Here is an 18,772-nt window from a genome sequence, read left to right as displayed (position 1 = left end):
CCGGTTCACAGCCTGGATCTGTTCAGAACAAGCCTTCCCTCTCCCCGCCGCGCTAACACCAATCCCGTTAGGCTTTGTTTCGTGCCGAAAACTAAGAGCTGGCCAGTCACCGCTCGCCAATTGCGTTTGGACATGCTTTTTTTCGGCCGGATCGACGCTTGTTTTTTTTTTGTTTGGTACCTCAAGCCCAGGTGAGAGGACATGTTGCCATACGTAACCGTAACGTTACCCCACCTTTTTGATGAGCCGCCGCCGAATTGGACGACGACAGTTGGCCGCAGGTTCGCAGCAGCCAGTCGGACTTCCTGCCTGTCGTAGTGTGTTAGGTTAGGTTAGGGACATTGATACGTAGAGATGAACAAGCTACTGCTCTCATCGGGTCATCTCCTCATAGGACTTCCTGAAATGTGCACGATGCAGCTGTCGATTTTAATAACCTGCAAACGTTTAGATTCAACAGTTGTTGGGTCACGCTTGACCCAGACCCTAAGATTGTACTGTACAGTTGATGTACAGCGGGCTAGGTGCTTATGTCTGAGATGTTATTGACCAAGGATAGCTGCAGCAAGGTCCATGATCTCGATCGATCCCGTCTTTATTCAACACAGATTGGGCCAAAAGGTGGGAATTTGATTTAACCGTCAACGATATTTCAGACTTAACGCTTGTATTCCAAAAGGCCCGTTTAGTGGTTCTTCGTCAACGGTCCGGGCCTCGACAGCCCTCTTCACCACCCAACCACTTCCAGTAGGAGAATCAGCGATAGATCGATGTTTGACGGTTCAACATTTGCTGGGATGGAAAATATCGAGAGCATCCAGGAGCAGGAAATCACGTGATGAACGGATTCGCCCGGCAGAAAGTCATAACAGTCAGACATGCGGTAAGCCCATGAGGTACCTGCGCAACCTAAACATGATCCATACTTTTTGGCCCCAGTCTGCTCAGAAGAGACGGGATACGGCATGACATGCAGGGACAGACCTCCCTTGAGGCCCAATATGCAATGCAGTGAAACATATCTGAGATGTAGGAGGATGTTATGACTTTTCACTTCCGCAAAAATCAAGAGTCGGCGTTCTGGATGCAGAGTTCAGAGTTGTATCATCTATTTGGTGCGACGAGGAAAGCTCCCGAGGAAAAGACATGATGAAGCACTGAGAATAGGGATAGGCGAGCGTATGTTAGGAACACCAACACAACAACCGGCATACTCCTATGTGTTGGAGCCGTGCCGCCGATGAAGAAGTGGAGCAAGGGTAGCTGGAGCTCTAAAGGTAGTCTTTCTACCTATCCTTAACAGCATAGATCTCGCGTGCTGTGAAAACGATGGTCATATCATGTTATGTCACTACAGTTGAGGGCACTTTTATGTACTCATTATGTACCCTTACACCCAGCCAGGCGCAACAGTTGAACCGCCCCTCAATAGGACCAGGAAATGATTGAGAGAGGTTCGGGTTTGTCTGTTGCTCTACCAAGTTGCCTTCTCCAACGCCATGAATTAACTCCCGTCATCATCTCAGTAAAGCACAGCAAAGGAAGGCAAAGAAATGAAACCTGCCATTGTAAGATACACATAGCAATCACATAAGATCCTTCTCAACAACCGTTTAAGCTTTCAGATCGCAAATGCCCCTGTCCTTCGGTTGTTTCGCTTGTGCGTCGCTCGCCCGCCTCAGCCCCCGAAAATAAGCATGCAAGATGTCCCCCTCCATCTTGCACGCTTTGTCATGAATCGCAGGTATTGTACGTGGTAAGTCCGGGATGATCTATGTGAAACATATCAACATAACTTCTAAGCAGCTGAGCGAGCCAAAGCAGTGAACCTCTCAGCAACCTAGGGGGAGCAAGAACGGTTAGCTTCTGGCAATGGACAAGAGCTAGGTGAAACAAGGAAACGACTTACCTCCGGGGTGGCCTTGATGAAGGGCAGCTCAAAGAACAGGTACTTGTCGTTCTTGAGCAGCTCAAGGATAGTGATGATGAGACCCCATGGCTGCGGCCAGTACCCAAGAACACGCTCCAACAGCACGCGAACGATCTGCTCACGAACCAGATTCTCCTCTGGGTCGGACATATCGTGACCAAAGATGTCCAGGAGGGCCTGGCTGAAGTAGTTGGTGTACGCATTTGGGTACCGCAACTCATTTACCATGCTTGAAACCAGGTAGTACCGAGCTTCGGGAGAAACCTCGGTAACTAGCATCTGCAGGGTCTTAATGTCGTTGGCACCGGCAACGAAGATGGCTGAATCGCTGCGGGATGAAGCCCGATTGATAGCGAACTCAGCAAAACGCGCCACTACTGCATCAATCAGGCGGCGGTTCACGCCCAGGGGAACATAGCCGAAACTTGTTGACTCGCCGTCGGACTTGTTGATTGCATGGTTGATCTGGGCAACACCATCTTCTGAGGGGCCATTCTGAAGCATCCTTTCCAATATGTCGAGAAGACCAGCTTCGCGCAGCAGGCCCGCAGAGTCGAACGCGGTGGGAGGGCGCTCCTTCATGTCAGGAATCTTGTCTACCTTGAGGCCTGCCTGGAAAGGATCAGCCAGGCTGTTGCAGTTCGGAGGAATGGCCGCTAGGATCAAGTTGACAAGCTGGGTAGCGTGGAGTGGCAGGCTCTGGCACAACTGCACGCGGAACTTGTCCAGGTAAATCGGGAAGTCATGTTGGAGAACAATCAGAATCTTCAGCGCGGCGTGATACATTTCCTTGCCCAAGGAGGAGACGGTGAAAGTCTTAACCAGCTCGCCAACGCAGCCAAGGAATTGTTCGAGCAGCTTGGTGAATGGAGCCCAGCCTTTCTCATCCGGCAGACCAAGGATGACCGGGAGGAAAGCACGGTGACTCACAAGACCAGCCCAGGCGCAGGCGAACCCGGGAAGGAGGTTTGGCCGCATGTCGAAGAGCCGAGCGGCGAAGTTGAGGATGATCTGCTCGTAGTGGGACTTGGAGAAATGCCCAGCCAGTAGTCCCACCTCATGGAGTAGGAGGGCGAAAAAGCGGTAGAAAACGCGCTGATTGAAGTTTTCGCCGCGCTTGACGTGGTGGCTGTTGGCGACCAAAACGCCCAAGGCAAGAATCGAATCCATGAAGGCCACGGCAGCAGACGGGTCCTTATCCTCGCTGTCTTGGTGGGACTTGACGAAAATGATGATGAGCTTGACCAGGGCCTCAACAGCTTGGAAGCTTTCCGCAATGCTAGCACCGGAATGAATGCCTTGTTCGAACCGCTCCACCGACTTGTCCAAGGCATGACGGAGGAAGAGCAAGAACTCGTCACGATTGGTGACCAGCTGAACCGAATGCAGTTGGTGCACAAAGATCATGGCAGCCCGTTCGGTGGCATGAGGGTTGTTGCAGAGATGAATCCACTCATCGAACACATATTCCATCTGTTCAAGCAGGTGGGCTGCATGCTCTTCCTTCGACAAATTCGCTGCGGGAGGCTCGGGGAGTTGAGCCCGCACCTTGGCCTTGAACCGCTGTGCGGCAGGTAGGTCAGGATCCTCCACAATCCATGCCCATGCTGCCTCCAAGCTCCGAACAAAGTCCGTGAAGAGCGCCAGCGGAGTATCGTTCAGAAGCACGAGATCCATCAGCTGCTCGAGAAAATCGATAGAACCCTCCTTGCGCTGTTCTAGTGCCTTTGCCATGGCCATATCGATGTTCTTCCAATCAAGAAGATCGGTGCCAAGCAGTGCAGCGATGAGAGAAAGGCTCAAGAACAGGTGACCGGGTTGCTGATGGAACAACTGGCGGACTTGCTCGCTGACCTGGGGACCTGCAATCTTGCGGATCGTCTCAAGGACATGGACCAAGCTCTCCAGCAGGAGCGTGCCCTCGGGCTGGCGGAAGAGGAGCTGTGAAATCTGCTGCAGGGCATAAATAGCAAACTCCTCGGAGGTTTGCTGAGCCTTAATAATTAGTTGGATCAGCGCATCGATGATATCCAGGACAGCGTGAGGCCTAGGAAGCTCGTTGAAATGCTCCTCCGTAGCGCTGGTGGCGGCAGCAGTCAACTGCTCCAGGTACTTGTTGATCCGCTCGGCAACAGCCCTGGAATCGATTTGGTTGAGGCCTGTCGGTCGCCCGTTAGACAGGCCCATATGCGCTTGAGGATAGTGTTGCATCTGTGCACCAAGATGAGGCATGGCCGGTGTCTCGGCGGGAGTCGGCATAGTGCTGACTCCACTGTACTGATCGCTCAAGGCTTCATTCGCGATCGACCGGGTATCCGATGCGGTCGAGACATGGGCAGGAACAGTACCGGCAGTGTTCATCCTTGTCCCACGCGCGAAGTCATCGTATATCGCCATTTGCTCGGCATTCAGACCGTGCAGGCTAGGCTGAAGCTTGTAGGGATGGGGGATTGTCATCGCCCAGCGGCTTAGGCCGTGATCAATGTACGGCTCGTTCGGGCGGGTGAGACGGTGGCGACGTCTAGCTTCTAGCTCAGGCTCGAGCATCTCCTCGATCTCTGGGACGGCGCGCTCTTCGGCAGACTTTTCAATCACGCTTGAAGCCAAGTCAAGGTTAGAATTGACGCAGAGCATAATAATGCCCTCAGGCAGCCCCTGAGGAAGCTCGGCCGAGAGATTCCGCAAATAGTTGGCAAAGTTGGCCCGCAGTGGCTCTTTGGACGTAACCAATGCCAAGCTCCCTGCAGTCGACTTCACCATGTTGATAGCGGCTGTGCGCACTCGGTTCTCATCCGGTTCCGTAGCGAAGTCCTTTCGAATCATTTGGTGTGTCGAGATTGCCGCAATCGTGACAGAACGGTCGACGACTGGCTGGATGATGTCTTGGAGGGCGCGCGTCAGAGCCTGGCGGACGATCTCGTGCAGCTTGGCAGTATTGACGACCTCAGTTTGAGGGATTGTCAGGCTAGGGCCCAAGTCGGGAATGGTGATTGCAGGATGAGATGCAAGGGTTGTATTAACACCCGGCATGCCATTCAACGACAGGTTCTCGAAGTTCTCGAGGCCCTCAGGATGCAGCATGTCGCCGCTAACTTCTTCGGCAGGAGGCCTGTTGAGAATCTCACCCGATGGCTCAATGGTATTGTGGTCTAGATTCAGACCCTTGCAAAGGACCTCAATCTCGAACTTTAGATTAAGCTTGAGGCTTGCGTTGTGATAAAGTTCAATTAAGAGGTGGATGATGTCCATCAACCAAGGATTGGGAGGCTTAAAAACGTTCGAGTTTGCGCCGGCGATGAGAACCTTGCAAACGAATGGGATGACGACAACCAGACGCTTCGTATCGTGCGCCTCGATGAGCAGTTGTTTGAAGGCAATGTTCTTGTGCTTGATAGGTTTGTCACGGGCAAGGGTCAAGAGTCCGAGCCAGCCAGCCAGGTTCTTGAGATGATTTCTCTCAGTCGAGTTCTGCATAGTTGATTCTGAGTTCAACATGCGCTGGACGCTGACAAACGTTTGTCTCAAAACTTCAGCCCATAGCTTCTTGTCCTCGAACTGCTTCACGAGCTCAATATAAACGTTGTGATAGTTCGGTTGCATTTTGGCGCGTTCCTCGACCAAGTGCATGGAGAACCATTGATAGTGCTTTGATTCCAGCATTCCCTTGAGCTCCTTAGAAGAGGACTTCATGGTCTTGTCGGTAAGGTTGTTGAGAACGAATTGGACCTTGCCCTGCACCTCTTCGCTGGGATCCTCATAGACAACACCAGGCGGGGGAGGGTCGACGTTGACCGAGGCGAATGGAGGATAATGCTGTTCCGATCCAGTTCCATCATCCGCGTTACCATTAGCTAGCTTATTATCATTCCCAGCTCCGCCAGAATGAGCAATACCAGCACCGTTGCGCTGACGTGCCAGCTCCTCTTCGTGTTCGCGAACAACTTCCTCCGCCTTTTTCCAGGCTTCTGTCCCCTGAAGGCCAGGAACCTGGAGAAGCTGCTGGCAGAAGCCGGGCCACTCCCGCAAACGACCAAAGAGCTGCATGAGCGCTTGCAAGCCAAACTTGAACATGGGCTCATCGGGATGATGATCACGAACGGCCTCGAGGATCATCCCTAACCCGATCTGGAGCGGCAGGTCGGAAATTAGTCGGTGCGAGATGATGCCACCGAAGAGAACGGCCGTGGTAGCCAGAGCCTCGAGCGGATAGTCGACGTAGTGTGCATATTCGTCGAATAAACCATGAATCATGCAAGCGAAGATATCCTGGTCAAGAGGATCGCGCGAACGCTTATACCGCTCCAGAATCTGGACGACGTCGCGGACTTGGATCTCATCGCTATACATCTTTTTATAGTGCTCTTCCATCTTGGCGTTAGCAGCCGGGGGAAGTGCATTGCCGTCTCGCCCGTTGGCATCGATGATGTCGTCAAAGCCTTCTCCGTAGTTGATGAGGCGAGGATACATAGTGATACAGGTCCTTTGGACTATGATCAATTCAGGGACCGGCGTCTTCGGTAGCCACTCTTCCAGGATCTGGAGCAAGGCGTGGACCGTCTTAACTTGAAGGGGCGTGCTGGCTTTGACAGGAGGCTGGCCCTCAGGAGGACGCTGGTAGTTTAGTTCGAAGTTCGCTTTGATCATTAAAAACTGGAGAAGGGTTCGTGCCATTTCGTTGCTGCGGTCGGCATTTCTCCGTGCCCATTCTTGTAAGTCCAGATAGCCTTCGGCATGCGCAAGGGCTGTGAGGTCAAGACCGAAGCCATTAGGGAGGTAGACAAGCTCATCGAGCCAGCCCTGCCTGACTGCGTGATCGAATATTAAGGGCAGACAGATGGGCTTGAGGACATGGGCATCGATGAGCCGCTGCTTGACCCATTCTTTATCCCGTTTCCAAAGGCTGTACATCACAAAGTCCGACTCAGCAGACCTGCTCAGGAAGCCGTCGAACAGGGACACCAAAGTCTCTCCCGCCATGATAGGCCAAGGTTTTGGCACTCCGAAGGCCGACACAACAAAGATAGCGAGGTTCGGAACAACAACATCCTGGAACAAACGCCTGGCCTCTGTGCTCTGGGAGGCGTGAGTCGAGTGGAGGGCGACATTGAAAACAGCAGAGAGAGCGGCCTCTGAAACAAGCGGATGTCTAACAGCATACGCCGCCGTATCCTTGACCGACTGAGGAGCCTCGGCGTACTCCTCAATCGTAAAGGTCTGTTTGAGACCGGGAATGGTACTGGCATCCAACTGCTCGGGCTTGAGGGATGCGAAGGCACATATGAAAGAAAGCTGGGTCTCGGGATTTTCCCACTCTCCGCCCCAAAGCCGCGTGATGTTGAAATTGTCGCCGTCCTCGAGAGCAATTGGTAGGAGGGCATTATACAGGCGCAAGAATTGTGCCGAAGTTACCCTAGTGCCACTGTGGTCGAAGTACGAGACGACATTTTGCCAGCTGAAGTCTTTGGGAAGGATACGTCGAAGGGCAGCGACGAGAACGGAAGGGTTGTGGTGCGGCGTCTGGCTAATAGTTGTGTACATCAGCGCCATCGAGACCTGCTCTTCACTGAGGTGAACGTTCGGGGGTCGGTTCTGGAGGAAACCATAGCAGGATTCCTCGTCAGCAGTGAAGTTCGGTCCGGTGCGGTGAATGTATAGAACCAGCGCATTAGGAGGCTTTTCGGCGAGCAGGCGAATGAGGTCAAGGGCAGCAAGGACTTGCGAAGGGGGCGGCTTGGCCTCGGGTGACTGCGCGTATCTGAGTTGCACCTTGTGTTCCAACTCGCGCTTAGCAGCCGCATTAAAGTTGGGAGGATGGACCTGGATGAAGCGGTCGAGAAGCTCGGCAACGAAATCCGGGTGGAGGTCGGCATGCTTTCCGTTGGCCCTGCTCAGGATGTTGACAAAGGTAGGATAGTTTGTCGACAGAATGGCATCGGCTAGCAAGCAGGCAGGTAGCGTTAGCAGACACGGGAGCTCTCAACTTCATATGCAGGCTGTCACAGTCGAAGCTCACCTCTGGCCCGCAGATCGGGTCGGTTGCCTAGTTTAAACGCAAGGGCAAGAAGCGTCTTCTCGAGGGCATCCAGCTGGAAGTGCTCCATAAAGGTGGAGAGATCAAAGTCTCGGAAAATGTCCTCGGTGCCAGTTTCAATGGATTCGGCAATTTTACGAGCCTGCGAGAAGTCGTGGGACAACTTCTGCATCTCAGCCACCAGGAGGTGGTAATTTCCTGGGTTCGTCACCGGCCTGTTAAGGCCGGGGAATATCTGGCCGGCATTGGAAGCCACCAGTCGCGCGAAGTATCTCGTGTACACATCCATTCCGTGGTCATCGATAAGCTGGGAGCATCACGGACGCCTATGTCAGCAAATGGAACCAGGAGGGAGGGGGGGGGGAAATTGCACAATTGCGGGGATCAAAATGCGGCTGGAAAAGGTGTGTTGGAGACGCCAGTGCTCGCGTATAAGGCTGCACGTGTAACAAAGGGAAAGGTCGGGGAGCAGCGAACTGGAGTAAATAGGATGAAGAGACTACCAGATAGGGCGATGGACGAGAAAGGGAGGGATGGGATGCAGCAAGGACACCACGTTACCTTCCGTAGCGACTCAATCTGCGACTCCCACTTCCGAGGATCGTCCTTATCCTCCTTAATAGTGCTCAACAGAAGGTAAACCTGGGCGACTGCAATCTTGGTCAGGGAGTTGGACCCAGTGGGGCTGCTGGTACTGGGGCTGGCAGCCGCACTCAGCGCACCAGCGTGTGAGGGATGAGGAGAGTGATTGATGCCGGTGTAGATGGGCTGTGCAGTCGGGTTTGGCGAGAATGTTCCTGGTCTGGGCGGAGGGACCATGGATTACCAGGTGGGTGAGAAGGGATGGGAAGGGTTATGCTATCCCCTGCCGGACAGAGCCACTTCCTCTCGACTCTTGACGCTGGGTGGATGGAGGGGAGGGGCTGTAGGTTTGAGGTGGATGGCGGGTTGCCGGTATCGCGCGTCCGGGGCTGGGCTGGGCGCGGCGAAGTGGTAGACGGAAGCAGAGGTAGACGGGACAGACGGCTTTGTGAGCGATCGCGAAAACTGATGGTTCGTTTCGTGGAGAAGGCAGTAAAGGATGGGGGATCGATGTGCTTTTTTCGGCCGTGTGAGGTTGACGGAAAGAAATGGGTCACTGGAGCTCCCGCTGCCTTCTGGCTCGTGGCCAGCGGCCCGTGCTGCTGCGGGGCGCTTTGTGGCCACGCTGACAAGTGGCTGATGTGTAGGGAGAAGAATGCCTGAGGCTTAACACCGATTATGTAAGCACAGACCACCAGCCAAAGACCCAGACCCCAAGCGGTCCCCCTTGACAGTGCACATACCACAAGTGAACGTGGTAGGCCTTAACCTGCGTGCCCGACTTATGTGCTGCGCTTGTCTCAATCTCCAACAAAGCTTGCCATCATGACTTTAAGGCTTCAAATCCCCAAGCAGTCACGCACCACTAACCACACTCTCCATCACAGGCACGACTACAGAAATACAAGATTCTTTTGCCTTGTCACGCCTGACATCTCTTCGCCAGGATCTTCAAATGCTCATGGGCTTTTAGGGCATGTGATATTTAGGATTTCTGAACTGAAGAGGCTCTATCTCCCAATTCCAAATGGCCCTGCCTCGTCAACCAACCTTCTCACCGAAGAGGCAACTTTATTCTTGAAGCCTCATAACCATTGTCTCTACAACTTGGCCATGTGCAACACAACATACCTGCCAGACACAGAGCTCTCTTTAATCCTTACTGAATATAAGCCAGAAGGCCTTCTGTTTCCCCGCGTTAATGTTGTTGGCTTCAACTCGGGCTGCATGCATATGTATGCGGATCTTATTAACCTTGCATTCACTGAGACTGGCCGTTTTGGCTTTTGCTGTTTTGCCCCTCTGCTTGAGCGGACATTGACAATGTGGCAGGACAATATACCCAGTACAGACATATCGCATAGGCAGTTTATCAACACATGAGGTGGTCTCTTCTCACAAGTCAAAAACCTGCAACAACTGTTCTTCCGTTCTCCATTTCCTGCCCGTATGTATGTCCACATATTTCTTGTCAATGCTGCCCGGTCCAGCCCTATATACCTCGCCTACATGTTCTCCGACTTTCTAAGTTAGGAGGTGTCCAGAAGGATCCGACTTCAAAATTGTGATGCATGTGGTAGCATTGCCCGACAATGCTACCGACGCTACTGGCTCCCTGGCAACGGTCCGTCTGACTAGCGCACCCCGTTGTGGGCGCAGGGCTCTCACAGCGGAGCCAATGATGATCGATCACCAACCTCCTCGCTGACCCCATGATCCCGCATCCAACCGTCGAATTTGTTCGTCTGCAGCCTTGGAGGAACAAGGGGCGCAGTCGGCCTGCCGCGGCCTGGTCGCGTGTGCATGCCCGCCGTGTCCCGCGCCCACAGCCGCTTGGGTTGTCTTGGCGGGAAATTAAGAGAAGCCTACTAGCAACGTCGCATCTCGGTCAGATGTGCGCCTGGGAACCTTCCCTTGCGTTGCTCCTTTTTCTTTACCATCTCCCCCAGCAGCCCAAAGAGTCTAAGCAGACCTTGTTTGTGTGGTCGTGTTGAGACTTGAGGATCTGTTGTGTTGTAAGACCTCCTAGACCTGGACAACGGCCAGCTATGGAGAGCCAAAACAATCGGAACACCAGCCCAAACAGGGGCATGGCCGCTGAGGCCCAGGTTGAACGTGAGAAGGCACCCTATCAACTCGACACTCTCTCGTCTGCTCCGCTCGAAACCTGGGACTTTCCTGGTGAACAGAGCTTGCAAGACGTGGACGAAGCAACGACTGTGGCTAATCACCCTTTAACAGAGAAAGCACCGAGAGTTACACTGTCAAGGCCCGAAGGAGGTCCGGGGTTTGTCGAAATAAGTGGCGATGTTGGCGGTCCCGGTACGAACGAGACACGAGTCGATGTCATTGTTGTCCCTTGCCCAGGTGCTGATCCGTTGCAAACCTGGACCTATGATCCTGCGCTGGAAAGCGACACCAGCAGTATACCTGGTGATCATGGATCTAAGGCCTCCTTCCGGATTCCCACCCCCTGGGTTACCAAAGACTTGCGGAGCCACGTCAACACTGCGCGAGTGTGTGTCTACACTCATGGTAAACTCAAGGAGGGCATGACACTGGAAAGCTTGGCCGAAGACTTGTTACGCCAGGTCACCAGCCTGCGTGCTGAAAGCGTATGGAGCCGTTCTTGCCCTGATTCAGTTCCCCTACTTATGCCATGCTAATCCTACATTGCAGTCGTCTCGTCCTATCTTCTTCATAGCCCACAGCATTGGTGGATTGGTTGTCAAGAATGCCCTCGTCCGCGCCAGTCAGTCTAAGAGGTACCTCGAAATAATGGAATTTTGCCATGGAGTTGCCTTCTTTGGTAAGTTTCTCCCTGCGGTGTTGTCATCTGCACCAAAGCTTCAGAATGTCCAGGCTAATACCACCACAAAGGCACGCCCCATCGGGGGTCAAGCTATATGTCTATGCCAAACCTGAAGGAGAGCATTCAGGATCTTCTCAACTTGGAGTCAGCCCTACCCGCGTCTCTCGCGCAGCAAATCCGGGTCAATAATGCCGGCCTGATTGATTTGCATGACCGATTCGTTGACCTAGCTAGTGAGCTTCGGCTATGGTCCTTCTACGAAACTCAGGAGTCTCAGCTTTCGGGCTCCGGAGCCGGCTTTGATGAAGTCCAATTCGGCGCACCTCTTGTGTCAGTCAAATCAGCAATGCTCCAGATCTGGCAGGAGGACGTCTATGCTGTTGAGAGCGACCACGCTCGACTGGCTACCTTTGGGCCTGCGAATCGCGGAATCCTAGAATCCTACCTAGAAGATTTTGCCGATGCAGTGAATAAGGCAGCAGAGCTTAGCTATGCCCATCCTCATCATCCCCTGCACTTGAGAGACCTCGTCAACGTTGAGATCACCGGTTTTTATGAAGACCCGGATGCCCCCACGACGCTTCCACGGTATTCCTCGCCACACCCTGGTTCAGAGTCTGTCTCCTTTCTTCGTCTTTACACAACCAAATCGCCATATAGAAACTTTTTGAAACTGGGACCAGAGCGATGCTTACAAGATCGCCTCCACAAGACTGTTAAACGCAGCCGGAGTCGAGAGCGTCTGGCCGACAGGTCAGAACAGGATCAGCCCTCGAAAAAGCTTATCAAGGAAGGTAGCGGCCTAGGAATCTCAGCTGCTCTGGTTGGTCTCTCGCATGGTGCTGCCACTCTGCACGTTCCTGGCTCTGATGAAGGCTTGCCTTTCGGGAGGAGGCCCTCTGACGCACATATGCGTCCCCCAAGCCCAGATAGCATAGCAAGTGTTAGCAGCACTGTATCTAACACAGGAATGCGGCTTGCGACTGATTTCCCTGATGTGGGCTCGAGTGGCTTCAGTGCATTTCTCACAGATAAGCAACGTGCTGAAATACTGGTCAAAGAACATGATATGGGCATTGCCGGCTTCTCTCGGCCAGATCCTGTATGTGCAATCTCAGCCAGTAGATTTGGACTACTGGTTACCTCGATATTATCTGGCTGCAACTAACAAAACGAAATAGTCACGGAGAAAGTTTATGTGGATCCATCTTCCGTTCAATAATCCTGCCTGGGTGAAGGTAAGACAACCTCATCCATTACCATACAAAACGATCAAGGCTAATAACGTCTTCTCCTCAACAGGAGATGTTCAGTACTCTGGAGAAGCACATGGGACATGATTCCTCGAGGATCTTCGATTATGAGAATTGGGAAGCCCGTCTGGTTCAGAATCGTCATTCGGAATCACAACCAGCTTTCCTGAAAGCTACATGCAAGGTCCTCTCGCCAACAGACCGCGCGGCTTCCCCCCGGGTTTCTGGTACTCAAACCGGTCCCATGATTCAAGGAAACACTCCAACCTATTTTTTTGTCTACCTCCCTTACCTTCACTTCGACACATATCGCAGCATGGTTAGGCGTCGGAAGCTAATCCGTGAGCGCTACCGTCGCGGAAGGGCAAAGCCTGTTCCACAGGAGCTTGCCGAGCACGGCTCCCTTGAGCTGAAGATGATCTGGGAGTACATTGGCTACGATCCGCCGGTCAATTGCCGCCGGACGCTTGACCAGTTTGGCCATTCCTCGCTCCGCGATACGGAAGCTCGCGATGACGATCAGATGTTGTATAAGCTTACCAGGAAGGATCCGGAGCCTATAGACCTAGAAAATACCAAGTCTGCAAGCAACCCGTCCACCGATACGCTCAGGAATAAGAAGTCCGTCGAATCGGGCCTTCATTCTCAGTACATGGGCAGTCGCAGTAAACTCATGTCAAGGATGGAGTTCGATATTGAACCGGAGGATGATCTGAAGGATGGCCTTGTCCTCATGGTGGACCAGCTGTGGTTGTGGTCCATCGACACTACTGGCACTCCGGAAACCCTCATGACTTTCTTCCCGCGCCGGGAGTCATCTCCTACTGAGGGGACGCTCTTCCAGCAAGCCGACCTCCGAAACAGCGTTTACAATGAGCTTAACGGTGATCTTACGGGGCGCACCGAGAATGCTCTAGATCTGGCTGCTCTGATCGTGTTCCACGCCGTCACGGTCCTCCTCGATCGATCGTCGCATCCTGATTTGGAAATCTTCCGCCTGTTTGATGAGGCTATCGGCATGTTGTCAGAGAGGATGACCGTCTACATGAAGCGATTCCGGATGCACGCTCTTGAAGTCGATGACGGCGATGTGAACGAGGAAGATGACTTCGACGACTCAGACAGCGAAGGCGAAAGTCCATCAGCTATTAAGAAACGGCACCGGCGTGAGCTCGAAAGGTCTGAACGTGAAAACAGAGAGAATACGTCGGCCTTGCTTGAGTTACGGGACCTTGAAGACGAGCTCAATACCCTCGAGAGCCTGTTTATCACCCAGAAGAAGGCTATCGAGGAGATGAGGAACAAATATGTCGAGAAATACAACGAGGTGACCAAGTATGGGCAAGAGTATCTCAACGAAGCTCTTGAGTATCTCCAAGAATATCTAGAGACTACCGATGAGATGAAAAAGCGTGTTCAGGCGACTCGAACAGATGTAAGTGAGGAAACAGGTGTCTTGAACTAACCGCCATCGTCGCACAAAGGGTGGGCTTGCTGACTTGGTGCTGCAGTATGAGAAAATGCTAGAACTGGTCCAGCGCCAAGCTCAGGTTGACGAGGTGCGCTGGTCGCGTCTCCAGGCCGAGCTTGCGTCGAGCCAAAACCTCTCGGTAATGATATTCACGACATATACTGTCATTTTCCTGCCGCTTACATTCTTCACTGGCTTGTTTGGCATGAACACGATCGAATGGCAGGACGAGAATATCCCAAGCCTCAAGAAGATCGGTGCCATATCTCTTCCAGCTTCGGTTGCTCTGATCATCTTATCGTTGGTGGCCGCGTTCAACTGGCGTGTGCAGAAGACTGTCAAGGTGGCGTTTAAGCGCACGAAGATGGCGTGGAAGAAGACCAAGCGTTTCTACCAGGAGAAGTTGGAGCCAGAGTCAAGAAAGGAGGCCAGGCGCAAGCGCAGGGAGGAAAAGAGGAGGAAGTTGCACGAGATGAGGATGTCAGGGGACAGCGACCAAGCTTACGACTTTTGGGCCATGCTCAGACGACAGCAGCGCAACATGCAGCACCAAATTCCGGAAGTCAACCGTCACCATCGGCCTCGAGGAGAATGATGGGATAAGGAGGGTATAAGGTCGGGAGCATGGGTGTGTATTGGCACCAAGGGATGATGGCTCAACGACATATGACTGTCTCGGACCATAGTCAGTATCATCATGCTCGATACGCATGGGGATGTAATAATATAGTCTGTGCTCATCAAGTGAACAACAGGCTGGTACACCTATAGGGCTGTAGTATGTGCTGTATCATAGAAGTAAGGTAGATAACTTTCTACATGCTCTTTTTGCAGACATTAGTGCTATGAGTGCTTACTTCTGCCTTCTGTTATGTTCCCCTTTCACCCCTCTCCAACAGGGTGTATCCAGAGCAACTGTTGCAACCTGCCTCGCGCGACTTTTACATACCTCCAGTACGTGGCTCCATCTCAACCCCATCATGATCTTCTCAACAATACAACCGTGGACCGTATCCTTCCCTACATCCGGATACTGCCCGTCTCCGATATGTTGGGACCCAGAAGGTGTAAGAGCAGTGGAGTTTGCCAGCATCTTGGAGCCTCGAGAAGCCACCATAGGGCGCAGAAGGATCAAAAGGCTGACCAGTGAGCGCCGAGATTCGGCTTTCCTCGGGTGTGTTTACCATGTCTGGACCCGCTTTAATGATCACAAGGGTCCCTGACAAGCGCGCACAGGCCAGCAGTCAAATCGAAAAAAGTCCATTGGAGGGTTGCCGGGCAAAACGTCATTTTTTAAAGACGCGGGCAGCAGTTATCAACTGCGAACCCGTCGCCGAGAGCAATTGAAAGTGTGGAGAGAGACGGGGAGGTACAGGAGGTCCCAGGATTCTATATCGCACCGCCAGCGAGCAGCGCTTTGTGAGGAGACCCTGAGATCAAAGAATCAACCACTAAATCTTCCCCGGATCGCAGGTTGCCAGGGCTGTGGCAAGCCAAAAGTTCCGTCACAACACCTAGTTGCCCTGTGGCGCGGGGCAGCCTCATATCAGTTCCCTTCAGTCTTTTCTCCCTGTCCAACTCTCGTCTTTACCCAGTCTTGTAAGCAATGTCGGCATCTACGCGCCTGTCGACCGGCCTTTGCCGGAGGGTCACCACCACAACTCAGTTCTCCGCCAGGACAGCGCGGTTCCAACCAAGTTCCAGCTCCAGGTGTCTGTCGTCGGCTACTCCGGCCCGGTTTCGCCGCCGGCCAGAATTTCGTGCTGCTTCCGGAAGCTCTAGCTCCCCAGTCTTCGTGATTCACAGGAAAGTGTCTACGACCCCAGCCCGTCGCTACGCCGATGTCAACGCTTCGTTTGACCCGGCGTCGATCGAACGCGAGAGCGATGAGGTTGATGTATGTATTGTTGGCGGCGGTCCTGCCGGTCTTTCTGCGGCCATCAGGTTGAAGCAGTTGGCCAACGAGGCCGGCAACGAGGACTTCCGGGTGCTTCTGCTCGAAAAGGCCAGCGAGATCGGCGCACACATTCTGTCGGGTGCCGTCATTCAGCCGACAGCTATCAATGAGCTGATCCCTGACTGGCTCGATGAGTCGAACCCGAACCATTTCACAGGAGCGACCCCCGCTGGCAAGGACCGTATGCGCTTTTTGACTAAGAACTCGGCCATCCCTCTCCCTGCTCCCCCGCAGATGAACAACCATGGGAACTACATTGTCAGTCTGAACGAGTTCACGAAGTGGCTAGGCGAACGTGCGGAGGAGCTTGGCGTTGAGGTGTATCCGGGGTTTGCTGCTAGTGAAGTGCTCTACAGGGCCGACGGAAGTGTGAAGGGCGTTGCAACAAATGACGTGGGCATTGGACGGGATGGCAAGCCAAAAGACACGTTTGAGCGTGGCATGGAATTCCACGCCCGCGTCACCCTTTTCGGCGAGGGCTGCCACGGCAGTCTGAGCAAGCAGGTCATCAAGAAGTTCGACTTGCGTCGTGACAGCCAGCATCAGACGTACGGTTTGGGTATCAAGGAAGTCTGGGAGGTTAAGCCTGAGAACTTCCGTAAGGGCGAGATCACCCACTCGATGGGCTACCCGCTTCCCTATGACACGTACGGAGGTGCCTGGATGTACCACTTCGGTGATAACCTTGTCAGTATCGGCCAGGTCGTTGCTCTCGACTATTCCAACCCTTGGCTGTCTCCCTATTGGGAGTTCCAGAAGCTCAAACAGCACCCGCTTTACCGCAGCGTGCTTGAAGGCGGCAAGTGCATCTCGTACGGTGCTCGTGCCCTGATCGAGGGCGGCTTCCAGTCCATCCCCAAGGTTATTTTCCCTGGCGGTGCCCTAATTGGCGACTCGGCTGGCTTCGTCAACGTGCCCAAAGTCAAGGGCACTCACAACGCGATGAAGACCGGCATTTTGGCTGCCGAGGCAGCGTGGAATGCTCTCAGGAATAATGGCGATGGAGGTTCCGTCATCCTCTATGAGTATGAGGAAGCCTTGCGCAAGTCATCCGTCTGGAAGGAGCTCAAGGAAGTGCGCAATATGCGCCCGTCCTTCCACACTCCGCTTGGAGTTTACGGTGGTATTCTCTACTCCGGCCTGGAGGCTTACATTTTCAAGGGCCGCGTGCCATGGACTCTGCGTCACAAGGTGCCCGATCACGCCGCCACCAAGCCTGCCGACCAGTGCAAGAAGATTGAGTATCCCAAGCCGGATGGCAAGATTACTTTCGACCTGTTGACCAGCGTGTCGCGTACTGGCACCAACCACGAGGAGGACCAGCCTGTCCACCTTCAGGTCAAGGACTGGGACAAGCACACTGAAGAGACCTACCCTAAGTTCAAGGGGGTCGAGAACAGGTTCTGCCCTGCGGGTGTGTATGAATATATTGAGGATCCAAGTAAGAAGGAGGGTGTTAGGTTCCAGATCAATTCCCAAAAGTATGTCACTGTGTTTCCCGATATTGGCGATCAAAGCTCAGATATGCTAACCGTTTCTAACAGCTGTATCCACTGCAAGACCTGTGACATTAAAGCTCCTAACCAGGACATTAACTGGCAGGTGCCTCAAGGTGGCGAGGGTCCCAAGTACTACATGACTTAAGTTTTGAGAAACAGTGGTTTAAGTGCATCTTAGAGTGACGAGCAAGCAAATTAGAATGTATTTATCATGTAAGAGGCAGCGGTAAAAAGCGCATATGTATATATATATATTTGGTTTCAAGGGTCGTTTAGTCATTTCTTTCCTGTTAAAATGCAGCTAACGGCGGTGTTGTACAACACTACTTCTTCTGGTACACATCCCAGGCTTACCATTGCAAAACTTTTAGACTGGACTTGAATGTCAACCGCTGGCAGACATGTCTTATTGGTTGCAGTTGGCAGTCAGATGTTGGGTTTGATGTTTTGCTAGGCTTGATCCTTGGGGCTTGTGCTCAACAGGATTTGAAATTGTCCCTCTGGGGTTCTTCGACCTTATCTCCAGTATACTAGGGGGCTGTATAAGCATTGTGCAATGGAGTGATCAAAGGAATAAATCGACATACTAGGTTCCATACTAATCAACCACTGTTTATGTGGTAGAGTCTCCAGTTGCACTCACTGATCTCGTTATCAAGTTCTCAGCTGTGTTGTGATGAAGCATGCTCCTGTTTTTCGTTCTCACTCTTGACCTGGTCATAGTTCCATAGATGCCTCTTTTGTATGGTAATAAGTCTGACAAGTTTCCTCATCAATCCTCGGTAGGTGCTTGTACTAACATCAAACATGGCCATTAGTTATGACGAAGCGATATCTGGTGAAGACATGTCAGCAGACGCGCTCCTGACGCGTATTAGGTAAGCAAAACGCGAGAACGGCTCGCCAGTTCCTGAGCTGACGCGTGCTCGTAGATCATGCGTTGTGCTCAGTAAAAAGTCAGATATGGTCATGGGATATGTATGTAATCATGCCATATCAGAGGAGCGATAAGGATAAAGTGCAAAGGACCCTTCAGGCTATGTTGTTGTCCTTTTGCACCATGCCTTTCTTCCCCTTTCTGTCCCCTTCTCTGATGTTCTTGGCCTGCTTACTGCATTGTTAGTTAGGAGCATGGGGTATGCTTATTTGCATGCGCCTTCACTAGGATCCGCCATACGGTCCTATTCACCTCTAGGTTTCCTGAGTCCCCCAACATGGTGGATATTCAATAACCGCC

General features: G+C 52.8%; 3 protein-coding genes across 3 annotated transcripts; 2 read left to right on the top strand and 1 right to left on the bottom strand.

Annotated features, from left to right (window-relative positions):
• Positions 1-1,798: 1,798 nt before the first annotated feature.
• CTHT_0042750 (uncharacterized protein) lies at positions 1,799-8,780 on the bottom strand (the record flags this gene model as incomplete). Its single annotated transcript, XM_006694613.1, has 4 exons — positions 1,799-1,840; positions 1,910-7,866; positions 7,944-8,268; positions 8,523-8,780. The coding sequence occupies 4 exons, from the start codon at positions 8,778-8,780 to the stop codon at positions 1,799-1,801; spliced, it is 6,582 nt and encodes a 2,193-aa protein (XP_006694676.1).
• A 1,811-nt stretch (positions 8,781-10,591) lies between these two features.
• Positions 10,592-14,674, top strand: CTHT_0042740 (uncharacterized protein; the record flags this gene model as incomplete). Its single annotated transcript, XM_006694612.1, has 6 exons — positions 10,592-11,158; positions 11,223-11,352; positions 11,424-12,457; positions 12,537-12,593; positions 12,658-14,043; positions 14,120-14,674. 6 exons carry the CDS (start codon positions 10,592-10,594, stop codon positions 14,672-14,674), a joined length of 3,729 nt encoding a protein of 1,242 aa, XP_006694675.1.
• A 1,011-nt stretch (positions 14,675-15,685) lies between these two features.
• On the top strand, positions 15,686-17,680 carry CTHT_0042730 (electron transfer flavoprotein-ubiquinone oxidoreductase-like protein; the record flags this gene model as incomplete). The annotated part of the gene is made up of 2 exons (XM_006694611.1): positions 15,686-17,517; positions 17,581-17,680. 2 exons carry the CDS (start codon positions 15,686-15,688, stop codon positions 17,678-17,680), a joined length of 1,932 nt encoding a protein of 643 aa, XP_006694674.1.
• Between the last annotated feature and the right edge of the window lie 1,092 nt (positions 17,681-18,772).

This window comes from Thermochaetoides thermophila, assembly GCF_000221225.1.
Source record: "Thermochaetoides thermophila DSM 1495 unplaced genomic scaffold scf7180000011818, whole genome shotgun sequence".
NCBI classification, from domain to species: Eukaryota; Fungi; Ascomycota; class Sordariomycetes; order Sordariales; family Chaetomiaceae; genus Thermochaetoides; species Thermochaetoides thermophila.
Note: the sequence above shows the minus strand (reverse complement) of the source record. Positions and strands in the feature narration are given on the sequence as shown.